Source organism: Osmia lignaria, chromosome 4, assembly GCF_051020975.1.
Source record: "Osmia lignaria lignaria isolate PbOS001 chromosome 4, iyOsmLign1, whole genome shotgun sequence".
Lineage (NCBI taxonomy): Eukaryota > Metazoa > Arthropoda > Insecta > Hymenoptera > Megachilidae > Osmia > Osmia lignaria.
The window spans coordinates 9,518,800-9,537,845 of record NC_135035.1 but is presented as its reverse complement, the minus strand read 5'-3'; the positions used below and the strand labels follow the sequence as shown (position 1 = coordinate 9,537,845).

At 43.8% G+C, this 19,046-nt stretch overlaps 2 protein-coding genes across 11 annotated transcripts; both read left to right on the top strand.

Annotated features, from left to right (window-relative positions):
* On the top strand, positions 1 to 6,247 carry arm (armadillo). 4 transcript variants are annotated; one of them, XM_034322482.2, is made up of 7 exons: positions 1 to 200; positions 1,012 to 1,075; positions 1,149 to 2,785; positions 2,875 to 3,036; positions 3,112 to 3,414; positions 4,314 to 4,410; positions 5,487 to 6,247. In XM_034322482.2, exons 2-7 carry the CDS (start codon positions 1,039 to 1,041, stop codon positions 5,669 to 5,671), a joined length of 2,421 nt encoding a protein of 806 aa, XP_034178373.1. In that variant the 5' UTR covers positions 1 to 200; positions 1,012 to 1,038; the 3' UTR covers positions 5,672 to 6,247. The 4 variants fall into 4 exon arrangements, with proteins under 4 accessions (XP_034178373.1, XP_034178370.1, XP_034178374.1 ...); XM_034322479.2 differs by having other exon boundaries at positions 2,872 to 3,036; XM_034322481.2 differs by lacking the exon at positions 1 to 200 and adding an exon at positions 476 to 815 and having other exon boundaries at positions 2,872 to 3,036.
* Positions 6,248 to 6,399: 152 nt separating this feature from the next.
* On the top strand, positions 6,400 to 19,010 carry LOC117603381 (atrial natriuretic peptide-converting enzyme). Of its 7 annotated transcripts, none has more exons than XM_034322488.2 (15): positions 6,400 to 7,686; positions 8,883 to 9,043; positions 9,111 to 9,247; positions 12,555 to 12,738; positions 14,437 to 14,650; positions 14,949 to 15,320; positions 15,392 to 15,624; positions 15,686 to 15,892; positions 15,964 to 16,177; positions 16,252 to 16,397; positions 16,466 to 16,637; positions 16,702 to 16,949; positions 17,339 to 17,457; positions 17,528 to 18,375; positions 18,907 to 19,010. In XM_034322488.2, the coding sequence occupies exons 3-14, from the start codon at positions 9,200 to 9,202 to the stop codon at positions 17,699 to 17,701; spliced, it is 2,331 nt and encodes a 776-aa protein (XP_034178379.2). In that variant the 5' UTR covers positions 6,400 to 7,686; positions 8,883 to 9,043; positions 9,111 to 9,199; the 3' UTR covers positions 17,702 to 18,375; positions 18,907 to 19,010. The 7 variants fall into 7 exon arrangements, with proteins under 7 accessions (XP_034178379.2, XP_076544239.1, XP_076544240.1 ...); XM_034322486.2 differs by lacking the exon at positions 6,400 to 7,686 and adding exons at positions 8,135 to 8,451; positions 8,613 to 8,734 and having other exon boundaries at positions 8,883 to 9,247; XM_076688124.1 differs by having other exon boundaries at positions 8,883 to 9,247.
* The last annotated feature ends 36 nt before the right edge of the window (positions 19,011 to 19,046 follow it).

Genomic DNA, 19,046 nt, shown 5'->3' with positions numbered 1-19,046 from the left:
GAAGGTTCCGCGTCGTTTTCCGCCATCTTTAGTTGACGGGTTCGAGGCAGGAAAGGCCAAGTGTTCTGTGCGGAGAAGCGATAGGTGGATCGAGCGTCGAAGATAAAAGGGAATTTAGTGGATCGAGCGTGAGGTAGTGAGTCATTCGTGTCTTCGAAGCACGATTCACGAAATCGCCTTCGGTCGATCCTTGCGATACGGTAAGCGAAATAGAATTTTATCATTCGCCATTACATCGACCGATAGGGAAAAAAAAATTGTCATTTCCGTGACGGCGGTGTTTACGCTGGGTGTGTCAAAGTGTTTCTTCTCTCTTCTTTTCTCGTTCCCTTTCTCTCTTCCATTAATGGATATCGTACTTGTCAGTTCTCTCGTCCCTTCTTTTCGTTTTCGCTTCCCTGCCGCTCCCCGCTCTCCGCTCACCGCTGTTCGTGGATCCTCGGAAAATGGTGATGCACTGCATTCTCAGAGCCTTTGTTGTGCCGCACGCCCACGCGCGTCCCTCTACCTTCGGAAATCGAGCATCGTTCTTGCCTCGTGTGTGCCTCTAAATGCCATTTCCTGTCGTATTTAGTCGAATCAACGCGTCCTCGGCTCGTGTTCGAAGATAAAAGTGGAAGCTGCAAGAACGTTTAGAGGAATCTTTCGATCGTGCCCATATTCCGTGCGGTTGCATCCTCCTTCCATTCTTCGCGATACACAGTGCACTGACCCTACGCGCGTCGTGGCGTCTTCGAAACTTTTTTAACGATACGATCGAAGAAATTTTTTTTCTCGCCGTTCCCTTTTGCGACAATTGACCGACGTGCATTTCAGTTCGTACCATACTTTTCAATGTCTTTCCATGCATTTACGTCGATACCGAACGCGATTGAAACATCAATGTTTTAAGATTCAGATATTTTTTTTTATATATTTAAACAAGTTGAACATATGTTTTTCTTATTCTTTGAGAGACTTTTAAACGTTGTTTATAAATATGACTGTTCATGAATTATTCTTTTATCTTAGGTGTGGATAGATTCTCCCGTAGGAGCCATGAGTTACCAAATGTCTTCGAATCAATCCAGACCAAGTAAGTAGCCTTATAGGAAACAACGAAACAGTTGCCTGCAGGTTTATATTACTTTGTGTTATTAATGTTGTAGTGTCTCATGGAAATTATCAAGGTTTGGGTGACATGCCCATGGGATCTGCCAAAGAACAAACTCTAATGTGGCAACAAAATTCATACATGGGTGATTCAGGAATTCATTCTGGTGTCGTTACTCAGGCACCATCCTTGTCCGGCAAGGAAGATGACGAGATGGAAGGAGACCAGTTGATGTTCGATTTGGATCAGGGATTTGCTCAGGGTTTTACACAGGATCAGGTTGACGAAATGAATCAACAATTAAATCATACCAGATCTCAGCGCGTTCGTGCAGCCATGTTTCCAGAAACACTGGAAGAAGGTATAGAAATTCCTTCTACTCAATTTGATCCTGCACAACCTACGGCTGTACAGAGATTGGCAGAGCCAAGTCAAATGTTAAAACATGCTGTTGTCAACTTGATAAACTATCAAGATGACGCAGATCTAGCGACACGTGCAATACCAGAATTAATTAAGTTGTTAAACGACGAGGACCAAGTTGTTGTGTCTAAAGCGGCGATGGTGGTCCATCAACTTTCAAAGAAAGAAGCATCGCGTCATGCTATCATGAATAGTTCTCAAATGGTAGCTGCATTAGTACGTGCCATTTCGAATAGTGACGATTTGGAATCAACGAAAGCCGCGGTTGGCACGTTGCATAATTTATCTCATCACAGGCAAGGCTTGTTGGCTATTTTCAAGAGCAGTGGCATACCGGCTCTCGTAAAGCTCTTAAGCTCCCCGATGGAATCTGTCCTATTTTACGCCATAACGACTCTCCATAATTTATTATTATATCAGGATGGATCCAAAATGGATGTTCGTCTTGCCGGGGGTTTACAAAAAATGGTTGCTCTACTTCAACGAAATAACGTAAAATTTCTAGCCATAGTAACGGATTGTTTACAAATTCTTGCATTCGGTAACCAGGAGAGCAAGTTAATAATATTAGCTTCTCAAGGACCAATAGAGCTAGTACGTATTATGCGTTCGTACGATTACGAGAAGCTTCTGTGGACGACGTCAAGGGTCTTGAAAGTGTTGTCCGTTTGTGCTAGCAATAAACCGGTAATAGTTGAAGCTGGTGGTATGCAAGCGCTCGCGATGCACCTCGGTAATCCGAGTCAGAGACTCGTCCAGAATTGTTTATGGACGTTAAGAAATTTATCGGATGCTGGCACCAAGGTTGACGGATTGGAAGGACTGTTACAAAGTCTCGTACAAGTTCTCAGTTCTACCGACGTGAACGTCGTCACGTGTGCCGCTGGTATCTTATCAAATCTCACTTGCAACAATCAACGCAACAAAGTAACGGTATGTCAGGTGGGAGGTGTCGACGCCCTTGTGCGTACCATCATTTATGCGGATAGTCGGGAAGAAATCAGCGAACCGGCGGTGTGCGCGCTTCGTCATTTGACGTCGCGTCACGCGGAAGCAGAAATGGCACAAAATTCAGTCCGCCTAAATTATGGAATTCAGGTCATAGTGAAACTTCTTCACCCACCTTCGCGTTGGCCACTCGTTAAAGCGGTTATAGGATTAATTCGCAACTTGGCTCTTTGCCCTGCAAATCACGGCCCACTTCGCGATCATGGCGCGATTCATCATCTGGTTAGGCTCTTGATGCGTGCTTTCCCCGACACGCAACGGGTGAGTCAGCATCAATGAAAAAGAAAAAAAAATACACCTGTTACACGTATTTTCGATTCTAAAACGATCGATCGGTTCTTATTTAGCAGCAACGATCGTCCGTGGCGAGTACCGGAAGTCAACAAACGGATGGCGGAATTCGAATGGAGGAAATAGTGGAAGGCACGGTGGGTGCGCTTCATATTCTCGCGAGAGAATCGCACAATAGGGTCATCATCAGATCTCAAAACGTGATTCCAGTTTTCGTACAGGTTCGTAAATCCGATGGGATGTGTCGATTTAATGTTCACTTTCCTGTTAAAATATATTTATTTTGCTCTTTACAGTTGTTGTTTAACGAAATCGAGAACATTCAACGCGTAGCAGCTGGAGTACTTTGTGAACTAGCCGCTGATAAGGAGGGTGCTGAGATGATCGAACAGGAGGGTGCTACTGCTCCTTTAACGGAGCTCCTTCATTCTAGAAACGAAGGAGTTGCCACTTACGCGGCAGCCGTGTTATTCCGTATGAGCGAAGATAAGCCACAGGAATACAAGAAACGGCTGTCCATGGAGCTGACGAACTCGTTGTTACGCGAGGACACGAACCTCTGGAATAACGCTGACTTCGGAATGGGTCCAGATCTACAGGTACTGTAATTCGTTGTCTCGATGCATGCTTCGCTTATGTCGTGGCTAAATTTATTCCTTTACAAACACTTTGTAACATAGCACATTTTTTTTTGCAAAATCACCCTCGTATCATTTATTATTCCATGCTATCCTTCGAATGTCAGGTTTGTAATTAAATAAGTACAGAAAAAATTCTGTATGATCGAAAAGCATAAACTTTGCCGTTCCTTGGACGTCTAGTTACATCGTGTTCGGTAAATTAAGCCACGAAAACATACTAGCGATATGACAATTTTATTCGATTACATGGTAACAGGTAATCTTCCCCTCCATGTAAGTTTAGACATGTATAATTAGATAGTTGCAAAAGTGAATGTCGTTATCCATTATTCCAGTTCGCACAACTTAGGTACGTTCGATTCTGATTTTTCGAAACACACGGATAATCGCGCAAATCGAATCAATTTTAAAAAAAAAAGTAACTTCAAAGTCGGGTAATAAATAATTTCGAGTTAGATTTCGAACGATTGGTGAGATCTGAGCAGGCTGCAAGGTCGTGCCTAATGGAGCAATGGAACCTGTAATAAATGTACAGCGATTACTTTATTATGATCCTTAGTTTGCTACGTTACATACATATATGCATGTGAATGCGTTTCATCACTATTCGTGTTTCATCCCCAATAGATTAACAAACAAGACAAATATGAACGCGATATTACTTTCGAACCCTATAGATGCTAAAAACGTGTCGCACACTATAATGTAATAATAGGCTCATAAACAACGTTTTACCTCGCGTGTTATCTATACGATACTGTGACAAGTATCTCGGCGTATATTGTCGCCGGCTGTTAAAGACATGCCTGCGAAAGAAGATACGTTTTGTGTTGATCTGAGCTACCTAATCTCTTCAGGACATGCTTGGCCCTGATCAAGGCTATGATGGTATGTATGGACAAGGACCCCCTAGCGTACACAGCAGCCACGGAGGTCGAGGGTATCAGCCACAAGGTAAGTTTTAAGCTTTATCCTTTTTATCCGACTATATTGCTTTCGAACGATCGATAACGCTCGATCCTACGTAGATGGATTCGTCAAGTATCTTTTTGCGCGGGATATTTCGGAAACTCTTGATTTAAAAAAAAACATGTATCGAGAATCTCATTTTCGAAATGAACACTCCTCCGTTTATGCATCGAGAGCCAATTGGTATGGTAATGCGGATTTATGTGTTCGTATCTTGTTTTCCTCTATTGGTACACGTGGTCTACGTAATTAAAAAACTTTGTGTAACCCATTTGTCTCTTAATATTCATTCGTAACAAGAAAGCAATGCATTTAATTCTATGTTATTTTAACAGCAGCTTAACCCAGGGACTTGTATTAAAATACAGGCTATCAACAGTATCTCGCAGTAACATAGGTGACACACAGCTCTTATGTACTGTTCTCTGCTTTATCGCTAAATGTCTCTATTTACACGCTTTTTATTCTCGACACAATACACGTAATTAATGAATATGTTACATATATCATACGTAATGCACGTTTTATGATTGCATTTTCTCCGAAGCATAGCGAAAGCACATAGCGTTTTATATTTTTCATTTTCTGTATTCCTTTATTTTTTTTTTGTAACTTATTAATCGTGAAACTTCATGCATGGTGTATCTGTATATTTATCACCTTTTTTCTAATTGAACGTACTTTATGGTGGAAAGAAGCATAGACAAGTATTCGTAAGTAATTAGATAAGATGTTTTCTCGAATGCATCAAGAATATAATACCGCGAAGAGCATTTGCTTTTTGATGTTACTATTCGATTCGAAATCGTTCAGTTTCACTTATTTTTTCGTCAAACTTATGTGATTTTTAATTACATCTAATTTGTTTTTCTTTCGTCGAACGAACAGTTATTTCTCGACAAGGAAACGTATCGCCAAACACTTTGCAAAGTTGTGCTCTATTGATTAAGAAGATGTTAGAGGAATTTTTTGGCAGTGTAGCTCTTGTCGATTAAACGTAGTAGCTCCATTTTATTTGTAAGGGAACACGTTTGGTTGATCGTAAATTTTCTACGAAACAGGTTATGACCAGATACCAGTAGATTCGATGCAAGGGTTGGAAATAGGTGGAGGGTCGACATATGGCGCGATGGACACTATGGACGTAGCGCACGAGGGTGACCTGAGTTTCGATCATTTGGAGGAGCTTCCTGCACCGCCGCAAGATAACAACCAGGTTGCAGCCTGGTACGACACCGATCTCTGAAACCGTGCCAGCACCAAAATCTCGCCAGAGATACGGACTCGTGAGGCTCTTAAGTAATTTCAGTACAGACTAGTATTCTCGTTTTACTCTCACCCTGTTATCGATCTAAACTCGAAAGAACTTTGACGAAGAACCGTGGAACAAGAGGTTCCTAGAGTAACCGTAAGGTAGAAGAAATCGTACACGAGTATACAGAATAAGTCACCGCGGATGGGATATATAAATCGTGCCTCTTTGTGGATTGCCAGCAAAGAAACGCGGGGACGATGAAGTTGAATGATTTATATTTTTTCACGATCGAATTTTTGAGAAACATTCATTCATTTCTATTTCAGTTTTTATTTTTTATTTTTAAATCAGGACTGTACGTATTTCTTTAGGCGGGTCAGTTTACTTCGCACTCTGCTTACAAAAGTATTAGGGTAAGACTGTTTGAAAAATCAACTTGGTATTATTTTATTCTTTTTAAACTTATTATTTAAGAAAAGCTACTCGTAAGAACATTCGAACATATTATATAGAGTAAACGATGGTTGAATCGTTCAGCATTTCCCTTTATCAATTTTTTTTTTTTTTCTCTACTTGCAATACAAAGTATAGGAATACGATTTATACCACTTGCGGGACACTCACCCTGTATATACAGGTATTACACGCGAGAAGCGCGGAGCAACTTTAAGCTTGTTTTTACGCGAAAGAGACAGGGTACGAAAACGTGAAGTATATATAAACTATATATATATATATATAAAAAATATAAATTACTACGAAATTAATATCATTCTCGAGTATCGGTGAATTACAATCACGTATAAATATAAACGAATATCAATGAACTTTCGCATTACGTATTTTACAGGGTAGTTTATACTTAATTTTTATTATTATCATTAACGTAGTTACGCAATCGTGGCGAGATACCGTGCGTCTTTCGATGCCCTGTATGCGCCTCCGATCGCTGTCGATGTATTAGACCTAAGAAAGAGACACGTAATTCGTACACACCATGTATATGTATCGTTTAATTGTCCATACGAATAAACTGAACGATTAAGTACTCGAATCGTGCGCTGGCCGTTCTATTCTCACCCGTATTTTCCTTCTTAGGAGGTCGTCGACATACGACCATCGAACCGTACAAGTCAGTCCGCACTGAATTTCCCCATACGATTTCTACTGATTAGCTAGCGTTCGAATCGTCCATCGACGATTCAGCTACCGTACAAGGTATTTAAACGCGACACTACTTTCTTGGATAACGATACCAATTTACCTATATGGAAACGCGTGAAATCTTACGCGACTTGAGAATTTTAATTAACACACCGGTGAATCGGGAAGAAAGTAAGACACGTTTATTTGGCGCGATAATCAGAAGAAAACTAATAAGAATAAAGATCCCTTCGATACGGACCGAAGATACAAAATGAAGATATCGCGGAGAAGAAAGAGGAGATTATGTCGTATGTTAATAAAAAGAAGAAAGAAGAAATGGTTGTAATGTATGTAAATGTAGACAATTAGTCGGATAGCCCGTAAACGGTATACATGGAATGGATGGTGCGGATGTTGTATGTTGTGACGGAGAAGGGCGCGTGGAACGTTACCAGGTCATTAATCGGCACTCGACCGTCGAGCGGTGAACATTCGTGCGTATACCTCGCTACCTGAAGGTTCGGCTGTCGCGACTTAACGGTTATTTCTTTCTGTGACACGAAGAAAGAGGATCGCCTTGAGGAGAGCAAAGCTTGGCTACTTCGTAAAGTGTGAAAGGCTAACTTAACGTTCCCGCCAGTCGAACAGGGAAACGCTTCCGGTGCGACAGCAACAGCTGTCATCTAACAGTAAAATAATATAATCCTCCAAGTGAAACGAAACGGTGATACTGCACAAATTTCAGTGAATATCGCGAAACACTAAAATAAAATGTTGTAAAAAAAATAGCAGCTGTAGTGATGTAAATAATACAAAGCTACATTGACTAACTACCGGAGGTATACTTATGCAGAGGAGAGGTAAGTCAAAGATCGAATATTTCTTTAATTAATCAAATGTAATTTTATTTATCCTTTTCGCTTTATTTTTTTTTTTCAAATTTTTCATCGATATAAACTGTATTTTTTAAATTTTCTGCGCGAACGAATGTAATACACGATATAGATAGTAAGTTCATTGACAACCAGTTGTCCCGAGGATAGGAAAGTTAGTAGCAACTTTATTCGATGGAATCCAGAATTAAACTAGTTACCCTTGAAAAAGTTACCTCGAACGAGTGGTTTCGGCTGCAGCCAAATTCCTCGAGACAGGTTAAAGCTGAAGGTGTTCTTTGCTCGAACATTCTCTTCTTTATTTCGTTACTCGTACGTTCGAAACGTGATGCGAATATCAATTGTACGCATCATCTCGTACATCCAATTTAAAATCTTGTAAAATTACGAATCATATATTTGTTACCTAATCAGAGATTTTTATTTTTATTTGTACCCTGAGGCACTGTAATTACGTTATCAAAGTTTTCGGTGAAATTTGATGTATGGGACGCGACGTCGAGACAATACATCTCGAGGCGTCGCGGCGCGTCGCGTTGTATAGCGTCGAGTCGTGTCTCTTGGAGAACCGGTAATGACGTGAAAGTGCATCCAGGAGCGAGGGAGCGATCTACAAAGCGGGTCTCCGTTCCCCTGGCAGTCTCTCTTCGTCCAGGACAATCTCTTTGCCTCGCAGTCGACACAGACTTCGTCGGAGAAATTGTTCCTCTAGAACAGTATTTAAATCGAAACGTCTGTCTTTCATTCCTCTTAAAATCAAATTCACTTTCTGATCTCCGACGGTTCGTTTGAATCGAGCCACCGATAGATTGACCGATTTCTGTCAGTCTTGTGTCAGAGAGAGAATCGGTAAAATTTGTTAAGAAAAAAGTGAAATATAGGATTTTTTATAGGTCACATAGATTAACGTTTTTGGATCGGTGAACATCTCGAAAGGCGGAGGGTTGCGTTGGGAAAACTAAAACTCATCGAACCGCGTTAAGTGCAGCAGTGTCAAGTGCTTCGTTTGAATCAGGTTTCGAGATATCGCGTTACTTTGTGTCTCGTGGAATGATTTTTTTCTGTCGTGATAATACATGTGATACTGCGTTCCGCATCGAAAAGACGCGAGGCACGTACGGGTGTCCCTGGAATATATGTAATTGTTGTTTTCTGTTGCACAGGTATCGAGCAGCGAGTCGCATCGAATTTAAGCATAAGGGGAGAAGTCGAGTGGAAGCGGAAGTATGCGGAATTAAAGTCTCGTTGGACGAATTATTTGGTCGGCGAGGAAGGAGAATAAAATAGTCGAGTGTATTCGTTGGACGAGTGCAGTGTATTCGAGGTAAACTGTTGGACGTAATCGGTGTTAGAGATCGTCGACAAAGACCAACGACCGACACGAAATTCAGGTTCGCGATGGTGTTCGTGCGCCTTCACGCGGCTAACATACCGAAGGAACGTTGATGGGGCAGAAAGAAATCGTTTCAACGGCTCGAAGATGACTGTCGCGATGGAACACAAGCGGAAGAGCTCGTGGGATTCGAAGGTGAGACGAATCTGGCGCACTTTCCCCCCGTGTACACGTTTTCCTCGTTATCTTTTCTCGTTCGAGTCTCGCGGTTAATTAACCGGTTGGCCCCCGTGTGAAATCGGCCGCAGAAGAAAACGTAAAATCGATGAGAAACGATGAACGCCGACAGAGCTGTCTATTGTTTCTCACCCAATTTCTAATTCTTCTTCTTCTTCTTGTTTTTCCCTTTGGAATAGAAACTTTCGAAAGATGGTGGCAAATTGTTTCAGAAAAGGCAACAGCGTAAAGGTGATCCGCAAGGAAATCGTAAACTGATGCTGCGTGATTCATTTTTTTGCGGTCGCGTTGCCACGATCATTAGCTAAATTACTTGCACGTCCTGCGGCGAGCCTCCAACCGATAAATTGCGCAAACGACAAGGTACCTGTGACGCGTGATGCCAGAACGTGACCTAAAGAAAACTATCCTTTTTATCGGTTCCATTCGGTTAGAAACGAAAGGCGCGCGTGTCCATTGATTTCGTTGGTCTAGCGGTTCGCCGTATTTCTCCGTAGACGCGTCGACCTTGTTCTCCATTGACCCCGAATAGCGTACGATACCGAATACCTACGCACTCGACAGGGAACTAGGTTGATCGTGGAACAAGAAACGATGCGTTAGCTGGGTTGGGTTAGCTTGGGTTGGGCCGTCATCTGCTCTCTTCTCGACATACCGTTATTCTACTAGTAGCTCCCAATCACGCGATTGGTATTCCGCTCGAATTATATCGAATGACACTTATCGCGTGCTTTGCGATTACTCGAAATCGAGTCAAATTTCAATTCTAGAAGTCTATTCACCTTCTTTCGCTTCTACTCTTCTCTGACGACAGTCTGCAATTTCATTCGAGAATGAACTTTCAAACACGCGTTTGCCAGGCAGAGAAAGGACCCGGGCGAGTGTAATTGTCTCTGGCAATTGGAGAGAAGTATAGATAAGAGGCGGTGTTACGATAAGTGTACACGCACGCGATCTATATAATGGCGCACCGCTAACCGATTGTAAGTTAAGGCGAGCAAAACTCGTTCCTAGATTCTTACTCTTTTGGAAAGGTAGTCCGACGTTTGGAGTAACGGTAATAACGGTCAAGAAAGTCACGAGGAACCGGGCGAGCCAATGAAACTTGGTAGATTCTTTCCGTGGGTCGTTGACACCGTTTCTTTCCGCGATCGACGCCCATTCTTCTTCTGAAGAAGAAGAAATTCAAACGATCTTTCGCGGGTGAAAAGCACGCGACGGAGGAACTCGCTAAAAGGGTATAACACGGATACGCCTGACGGCTAAAATCGGCCAAGAACGCATCGCTTTTACGATCTGTCGTTACGGTTCAACTGTTCTAGCGGTAGCAGAACGATAGAACAAACGGAAAGTCTACTCGAAGAACGAATAAACTTTCGCGAAAGCGGTATCGATGGAAAGCGCTTTTCTAACGCATGCTCTGCCAAGTTTTAATTTTCTTTCGCCTGAAAGTCATTGACCGTGTCCATTAACGGAAGAATTTTCTAACTCCAAACTAGTCCAACCACGTTCTAATCTCTTCGACCGATCTTCACCGGTTTCGTCGTCGTTTACCGACATTGAATTCTACTTTTCATCGTCAGTCTGTTACTGTCCTGTTAAAGAAATCCTCGTGAAGTCGACCGATTCGTTTCGAGATTTCCTGTTTTAAGAAAACGGCAAGTTGTTCCCTTCTTTCGCAATCGTCGTCTTCTAACTCGTTTCATCAGAAACTTGCCGCTTTTCCTGTAAGAAAATATCGGGTCTGTCGACCTTTCACCGTGTTGCATCGCCGACGAAAGAATTACTTTTACCGGCGCAGACCGAACCCGATTTTCGTTGCAACCGTATAATTTCGCGGTCGTGTATCTTTCACGATTTATCGCGACCGATTAAAAAGGGTATAGACGTATTGCATAACCGTGGTTCATTAAACGAGCATTTCCTACGAAAAGTCCGGTCGAAGACTATTATCGAACTAGGTTGGAGGAATACAAAGGCTTCGTGTTCAAACTTTCATTTGACTTTCGTAACACACCTGGCCGCCATTGTTCGCCAAAGACACCCCTTGTGTTTCAATCGCGATCGGCTTGCGTAATACGCGACCAACCAGATCTCGATTTGCTCTTTGCATCGATCGGGGTGAAAATTAACTTAACTTTTGTAAAATAGCAGTCTCGTATGTTGGCGAATTCACTTTTACTCCTCGTTCCATCCTATGACTCGCAGTTTCTTCCAAAGCAATATCGGTCGACGATGAATTGGAATAAATTGAAACGGACGCAGAGAGAAAGAGAACAAGAGTTGGCGCGAAGCGAAATTTTTACGTAATCGAACGCAGTTATATTGCAAACGAAAGGAAGAACAAGAAGCACGGATTAAAGCGTATCGTAAATTTCTCCGTTCGCTGATTTTCTTACGCTTTGACTTTTAGTCTATGGTTTCGCGAATCTGACCGACAATCTTTAGTTGACCGTGCCGTGGAGGGAGAATCGAAACTCGCGGCGGGTAGGAAAGGCTACGATTCACTGGTTCTTTGGTTTGGAGCGTGTGCCGAGCGTAACATTTGAACGAGGGCGTAGGCCTGTTTGTGCCGCATCGTGCATTCGCGGCAGCAAGTGGTTGCCTTTGTGTTGGTAACGAAGGTGCATGTGCATCGGTGGCGAGACGATTACACGGACGCTTACACGCTTAGATACGCGAACGTCACAGAGAATAAGCTGGTTGCAAGCGACGTTGAACGCGGTTGTTTGACTCGCGCCTGTACACGATGTCTTTTATATCTTGCATCGTGTACTATTTGCTGTCTTGTTAAGTGCACTCTCAGCCGAATGCGCGCGCTAAATTGCACGCAACTCGAACGAGAGCGCGTGGAACTCGCTTACGTAACTCGTCATTTCGAGAATTACACGGATCGGATCTCCTTGCAATTTTGATCGCGAAACGTTTAACGTTTCAAGGTACGAAGGATCCTCGTAGGTGTTTAACTTTGCATCGTTGCGGATCGATGCAACAGCTAATTAGGTCGAATCTCGAAACAAATTTCGTTCCCACCGTAAGACGGAAGCAATGTAATCGTTGCTGGGATCTTTAATACGAATCGTGCCCTGGCGAGAAACCTCTGCAATGCTTGCTCTTTTGTGCCTAAACAAATCTAGCGGCGAAATAGAAGGAGGGACGCGAAGGATTCTCGACGTTCCTCGAAGCTTAGCTCGACCTTTCTTCGACAACCTTTCTTTCGTTGGCTTTGCAATCGGAGATCTACGACTATCGATGTTCTTTCCAGATCTCGGTGAGCACGGTAAGCACCAGAAGATTCAGCCGTGCCGGAACACCGAGCTCGATCCTCTCGTCGGACAGCGATATTCGATTCACGAGGAAACTCGGTGGACAATATCGTTGCGGATGCTGCGTGTTGGCTGCGTTTTTGCTCTTTCTCCTCTTTTCGGGGGTCTCCATATACCTTGGTTGTAAGTATAACAAACGTCCATCTTTCTAAATAATTATCCCTGTACGAAGTAGAAGCGAGGATCGCTGGGGCAAGGAACTTGAACGGGCGCTCAGCGTTTCTCGTTCCTAACGCTTTCTCCGCGAACTTATGCGCGTTTTGTCGGGCGTGCCGCAAATGAAATTACACCACGGTTAACCGACGATCGACGGTCTGGCAGGCATGAAATTACTTGGAAATACAACGTGATCGTTGTCTGAGACGGATCGGTTCACGGTGCATGAACGTTCCGCGGAGTGTAAAGTGTGATCGACGCGTTCCTTTGTTCTCACGAACATCGGTTCTTCTTTCGCGAACCCGTGTACTTCACCTTGAGATTGAAATTGCGTTTGATTGCGTGGCTAATTGATGCAAATACACGATGAATAAAACACGAGGAGATTTAAGGAGGTTCGTTAAGAAGAGTTATACGCGAAGGGACAGAGGATCATCGGTGCGTGACCCGTATAAAAGATATCGGACGGCCAACGACACCTTTGAAAAAGCAACGCGTGAATTGGAATGTAGAGTAGGAATTTACTATGAACCTAAATAAAAAAAAAAAAAAAAGAAGAAAATCCTATATAGGCGCGTATACGGCATTCTTCTCGAAGAAAAGAAACGGAGGAGAAGGATGCGGCCAGAGCTCATTGAGGTCTCTCTGCGTGCAAAACATAACGGTTCGACCGAGTTACCGACAAAACACCTTTACGTACTCCGCATAAACGTTTCGTTCATGCAACATATAAACGCGTTGCGTTCAAAGTTATAGCGACCGGCAAGTGAGTTCTATTTCGAGGCAGAAGAAAGCGAACACGCTCGTGGCGAGGCTGCTCACACTATAATTCATGCTTTACACAGGCAAAGAGAAGCAAAGGTCGCGGAGGATGCAGGATCGCATTGGGGTCCAGCAAAGAGACCTTGAAAGTAGTAGAGTTAACGGTCTGACCGAGTTGTCGAGCCATCCTGACTGTCACCCCTCCAACGTTCTCGACCTCAAAGGGGGGATTCGTGTCCTTGAATCATTTCGATCCTCACCATACTAACCGAATTCCCATTTCGAAAGTATCCCGCGCTCGAAGAATCGCCAATACGTCAGCCTCGGTCAATCATTTTCATTTACGTTTTATTTTTCATTCCTTTCTTCTCTCGTCGAATCGTGTCCTCTCGTGTACGGTAAAAGGGAAAACGAGCCGTGATCGTTAAAATACCTTGAAGTAAAAGCGATCCGGTCTCGAGTCGATCGACGATCCTACCAAGTAGAATTTCTCGTGCAGTAGATCTACAAGCCGCAAGAAATTGTATCACGAACCGAAAAAGTAATGTTTGCGGTGTAAAAATGATTAACCAATGGCACGGTGAAAGGTGAACCGACTCGGCTGTAGGTGCTCGATTGCCCCCGATTCTGTAGCTTGTGTTTACATTTATCAACTAGGATGTCGAAAATGCAATTACATTTTCTATCGTCTTTTCTTACACCGTTATTTTCTGAACGATACGCTCGAGAAGTGTTCGCGATCGAACATTAGAAAGTATCATTTAGAAACGCGTATCGTATCTCTGAAGTTCACAGCATGGAAATTGATCGATTATTGTAGAGTGAAATCTCGTTATCCATTCTTTTCCGAGTTCATGGAATATCCGTTAATTAATATTATTATAATCGTGTATTTCTTTTCAGACACGTTCCTAACGTCGGATCCCCCAGGTGATCAGATTTTCTTGGCAACATTCCGTGTTGTCGAAGGAGACTCTTTCGCTTCGGAACTAGCGGATCCCTCTACCGAGGCCTTTCGGATACGATCTCGAGAGTATCGCGATCGATTGAATCTTATCTTCCGTCGTAGCTGGATGAAGATCTCTTTCCTCGCCACTGAGGTGTTAGCGTTGGATGGGTAAGCGATCGAACAATTAACGAGCAGAAGGTATAAATGAAACTTGAACGGAGGAATCTCTGCGGGAGATATCGTCGAAAGCGGAGCTGTCGCTTCGGAAATTATCCCCGATTCCCCTCGAGAGAAACCCTCGCGAGTCTGCTGGCAATCTTTAAACGGCTTTCCCATGATTTCACGACACGTGTTCTTTTAACCGTGATAAACGACGAAGCCGTTTCCTTTACACCAATACCTGCAACTCGACGTCGATGAAATTTTGATGGGTATATGAATCGTTTGTTACAATTCCACTGTACAGATCCGAGGGTGGCGATTTGGTGGTGCACTTTGAAGTTCGATTCGATCCACGCTACCAAACCATTACCACTGCCGACGTCGTGGACATCCTATCGCGGGAGATAAATCACGAAACTTCAAAGTACTTGACCAACTTGACGATAGATTCGCAAAGTTTGGAAGTTCAGGAGAGCTTGAAAGCTCTGAACGCTCAAGTTAGCATGCAAACGACCGTTTCGACGCCTCCGCCAACGACCACGATGCCTCCTCCTAGAAGATGCAGCAATTTAGATTTGTCTTATTGCAAACATCTTCCATATAACGTTACCTCTTATCCAAACGTATTGGGACATCGTTCGCTGGCTGACGTGGAGGATGACGTGATCGCTTTCAGGTAAAGCTTTGATAAATTTCACTTGATTGAAGGAAATGAAATTTATATCGAAAACGTTTCTGCTGTTACAGAGAATTGGTCGATGCGGAATGTTATCGATTGGCGTACGATTTTGTGTGCCAAGTGTTGCAACCAGCTTGCGTACCGAATCAACCGGAAGATTTGCTACATTTACCGTGCAGAAGTTTCTGCAGAGAATTCTGGAACGGATGTGGTAGCAGACTACCGGACCGAATCAAGCGGTTATTGGACTGCTCAAACTTTCCAGAGTACGCGGACCAAGGTGGCTGCCGAGCGAAACCAGGTAGGGCCGAAACCAGATCGCGTGAGGAGTTCTTGCAATTAACAGGTACGGATTGTCTTAGGGTGCGTACAAGCGCTTCAAGCGAAAGCATTGTCGCCGAGAATTTGCGACGGCGTGATCGACTGCCCTGACCTTTCCGACGAGAAGAATTGCGCGTACTGTCGCGACGGTTATATGCACTGTGGTGTAGGTAGAACTTGCATTCCGCGTAGTAAAAGATGCGATGGAAAGGTGGACTGTACCAACGGCAGCGACGAAAAAGATTGTCGTGAGTATCGTTCGATTGTTACGAGCCACGCGATTCAATTGCTCTTTACGTATTCCTATTGTACCGTCTAGTGTCATTGGCGCCAAGTATTCGAGCAGTAAAAGCTCAACCTGCGGATACTCCGCACGCCGCGAAGTACAACAGCGAAGGGTTCGTGATGTTCAACGAGAAAGGTACTGTCGGGAAGCTGTGTACCGAAAATCTCAACGCCACGCTGCCAGGAACGGAAATAGACGACGTTATTCAAACTGCCGCTAGTTCGCTGTGCAATTTATTGACGTACACGTGAGTACATTGTATTTCGTTCGCGAGAAAGGAGAACGCGGACGTTACTTTACACGCGAGTTTGTTTGGGGTAGGGGTGTGAAATCCGTAGAGATTCGAATCGACGACGAGGACGACGTTCAGTACGTGCACATGGAGGATCCATCGGCCACGGAAATCACGTTCGTCAGGGCGCCTTGTCCGAGCAAAGAAGTTATGTACGTCCAGTGTGCCGAACTCGGTAAGGGAAACGTTCGAGGACTCGTAACTCGTTTCCACAAGAATCATCGAAACGTGATTTATGTTTAGAATGTGGGGTACAACCCTTACGCGGAAAGGGTAGCACCCGAGGTCTGAATAAGATGGCCGAGCCAGGAGACTGGCCCTGGCACGTGGCGCTTTTTAAGGAAGAGGTACACGTGTGCGATGCCACTCTCGTGGCGGAAAATTGGTTGGTCACCACAGCCTCGTGTTTCCAAGGGTGAGTATCCCTCGCGTTACGTTACCACGAATGATTTTCGTTCGATGATAACACGTAATTACAGTCAACCGAAGGCGGAATGGTCCGCGAGAATGGGCACTGTTCGACTCTCGAGTACCTCACCCTGGCAACAGGAACGTAGGATCGTGGGCATGATTAAATCACCCGTGGAAGGAAGCACGACGGTTCTGCTGAAGCTGGACCGACCTGTGACCACCTTTTCGGATTTCGTGAGGCCCGTTTGCCTGCCCTCGAATCAAGATCCTCCGGTGAACGCGTCCCAATGCAACACCCTCGGATGGGCTAGAAATCGTGAGTAGGGATCCATTCGTATTACGCGATCCTTGCCTCGTCAAATACAGTGTGTCTCGAAACATCAATGCTGCGTTAGTTATCCTACTGTCCGTTATATAAGAATTACGAGTTTCGTTTACGCTTGCACGCTCTCTTCTTCCACGCGTTGCATCGGCCTTACAGAGGGATGTTAGAATGTGACGAGTTATACAATCTCGGTGACAACTTTCTCATCAACTTGAATCATAGCGAATATCCTTGAAGCGATATTAATAGATTCAACGTTAGACGTCAAGTTTCACAGGACAATACGACTTTCTGAGCGGTTCTCGTCTTTGCGTTTCTTCTGACGATACCGTTAACCCGTTCATTTCCCTTCTTCTGAAGATAAACTTTTCCTTGATCAGGCGATCTGCTGCAGAGGGTACAGCTTAGGCACAGCGCGATGGAGAAATGCGAAAACATTAGTATCGCGTCTGTGAACAGCGTTTGCACCGAACCAGCTTATTCCACTGACGATTGCAACGTAAGTCGCTTGTACGAGTTGTACTCGATTTCCACGCAGGAAATATCTAATTGTCATTTACTGTCCGCAGGAAGAAGAAGTCGCCGGCAGTCCTATGTTGTGCCTTCAATCGGACGGCCGTAGGTGGGCTCTAACGGGTGTCGGTAGTTGGCGAATAGCTTGTTCGAAAGCCGGTATCGAAAGGCCTCGTTTGTACGATAAAATTGCCTCGAATATCGCTTGGATTAAATCCACCATCGAATGACAGTGTTTTATCTAAGATGTTTAATAAATAAAGCTATACTTTCGGTGGAACGTATCGGTCGGAGATACAGTGTCAGATCGATTAGGACTGAAATCGAGATTGTGATACACGATATGGGATCGTCGTTCGTTTCGTACAATTTTTATATCATCGTCTGTTTCTTCTTTGTTTAATTATTCGTTATCGCGGCTGTAAAATACGTGAAAAGTAAATATTGTAAAATAGCACGTGCATCGTACTTATCCCTGCCTGCGTTTGTAAGGAACAGTGTTTTATTAAAACGTGGAGGCTTAAGAATTGGGGACGATTTACTTAGCGAGTTCTAAAGAATTGTATTTTCTCCTCGTGTCAGAAACAACGTGTTTGCATCGAATCGCGTCCTCGTTCCTCGTCGTTATATAAGTAGAGATACCTTACATCAAGTTCAGATGGATCGAGGAACAGTGAAGGTACGGACGTACAGAGCCGGTACATTCTATTCGCATGTTTCGAGGTGTTACGAAGGGACACTTGCGCGTAGAGTGCGGCACGGATGGTGGGAGGTTTTGAGTAGGGTTACTTAATAAATGCTGAACGCTTGCGTACCAGCCGTTGATTAAGCAAAAACGCTGGTACAACGCGCGACGAGTTGTAAACACGCTGGGTTCAGTCGATTTAACGGAGGGAAAAGTATGGTAAGAACATCTTAACGTCGGTGCATTGTTTCCGTCGAATCGATTCCTGCGACTATTTCGCGTTTGCTTTTACACCCAAGTAGAATTACGTAACTTTACGATAGTATTCCTTCTCGACAATGTTGAAAGGTGTCGCGTTTCAACTGTACAAACAACGTGAATTTTGTGGAAATATAAGGCTTATACTTTTGATCGCACAGTGATAGCCCTAAAAAAATTTGCAACTTAAATACATTTGTGTCATTTATCGTCATTAATGATTCGGTTAGTTCATTGTACTCGACGCGTTTTTAAACCGACTCTTTTACAAAAATCATGGTGTGTCAAGGGGTCGAAACAGGGATTGGATCTGTCGGACTTGGCGAAAATCGAAGAAGAAATAGAACATCCAGTCGAACTGTTCAGAATTTGGCGCGATCAATCTCGAAGATACAATCCCAGAGCGCCGGATGCCTGTTGCTTGGCTACTGTTTCAAAGTCGGTGCATCGTCGATCAATGTTTGCAACTTTCACATTGGAGTTTGATTTCAGGAACTGCGAGGTATCCGCGAGAAATGTGGTCCTTCGGGAGTTTGACAATGATGGCTTCGTAATCGTAACGGATCGTCGCAGTAGGAAAGTCGATAATATAGTAAGTGTCCCCGAATCTCCTTCTCGCCATAGCTTCGACA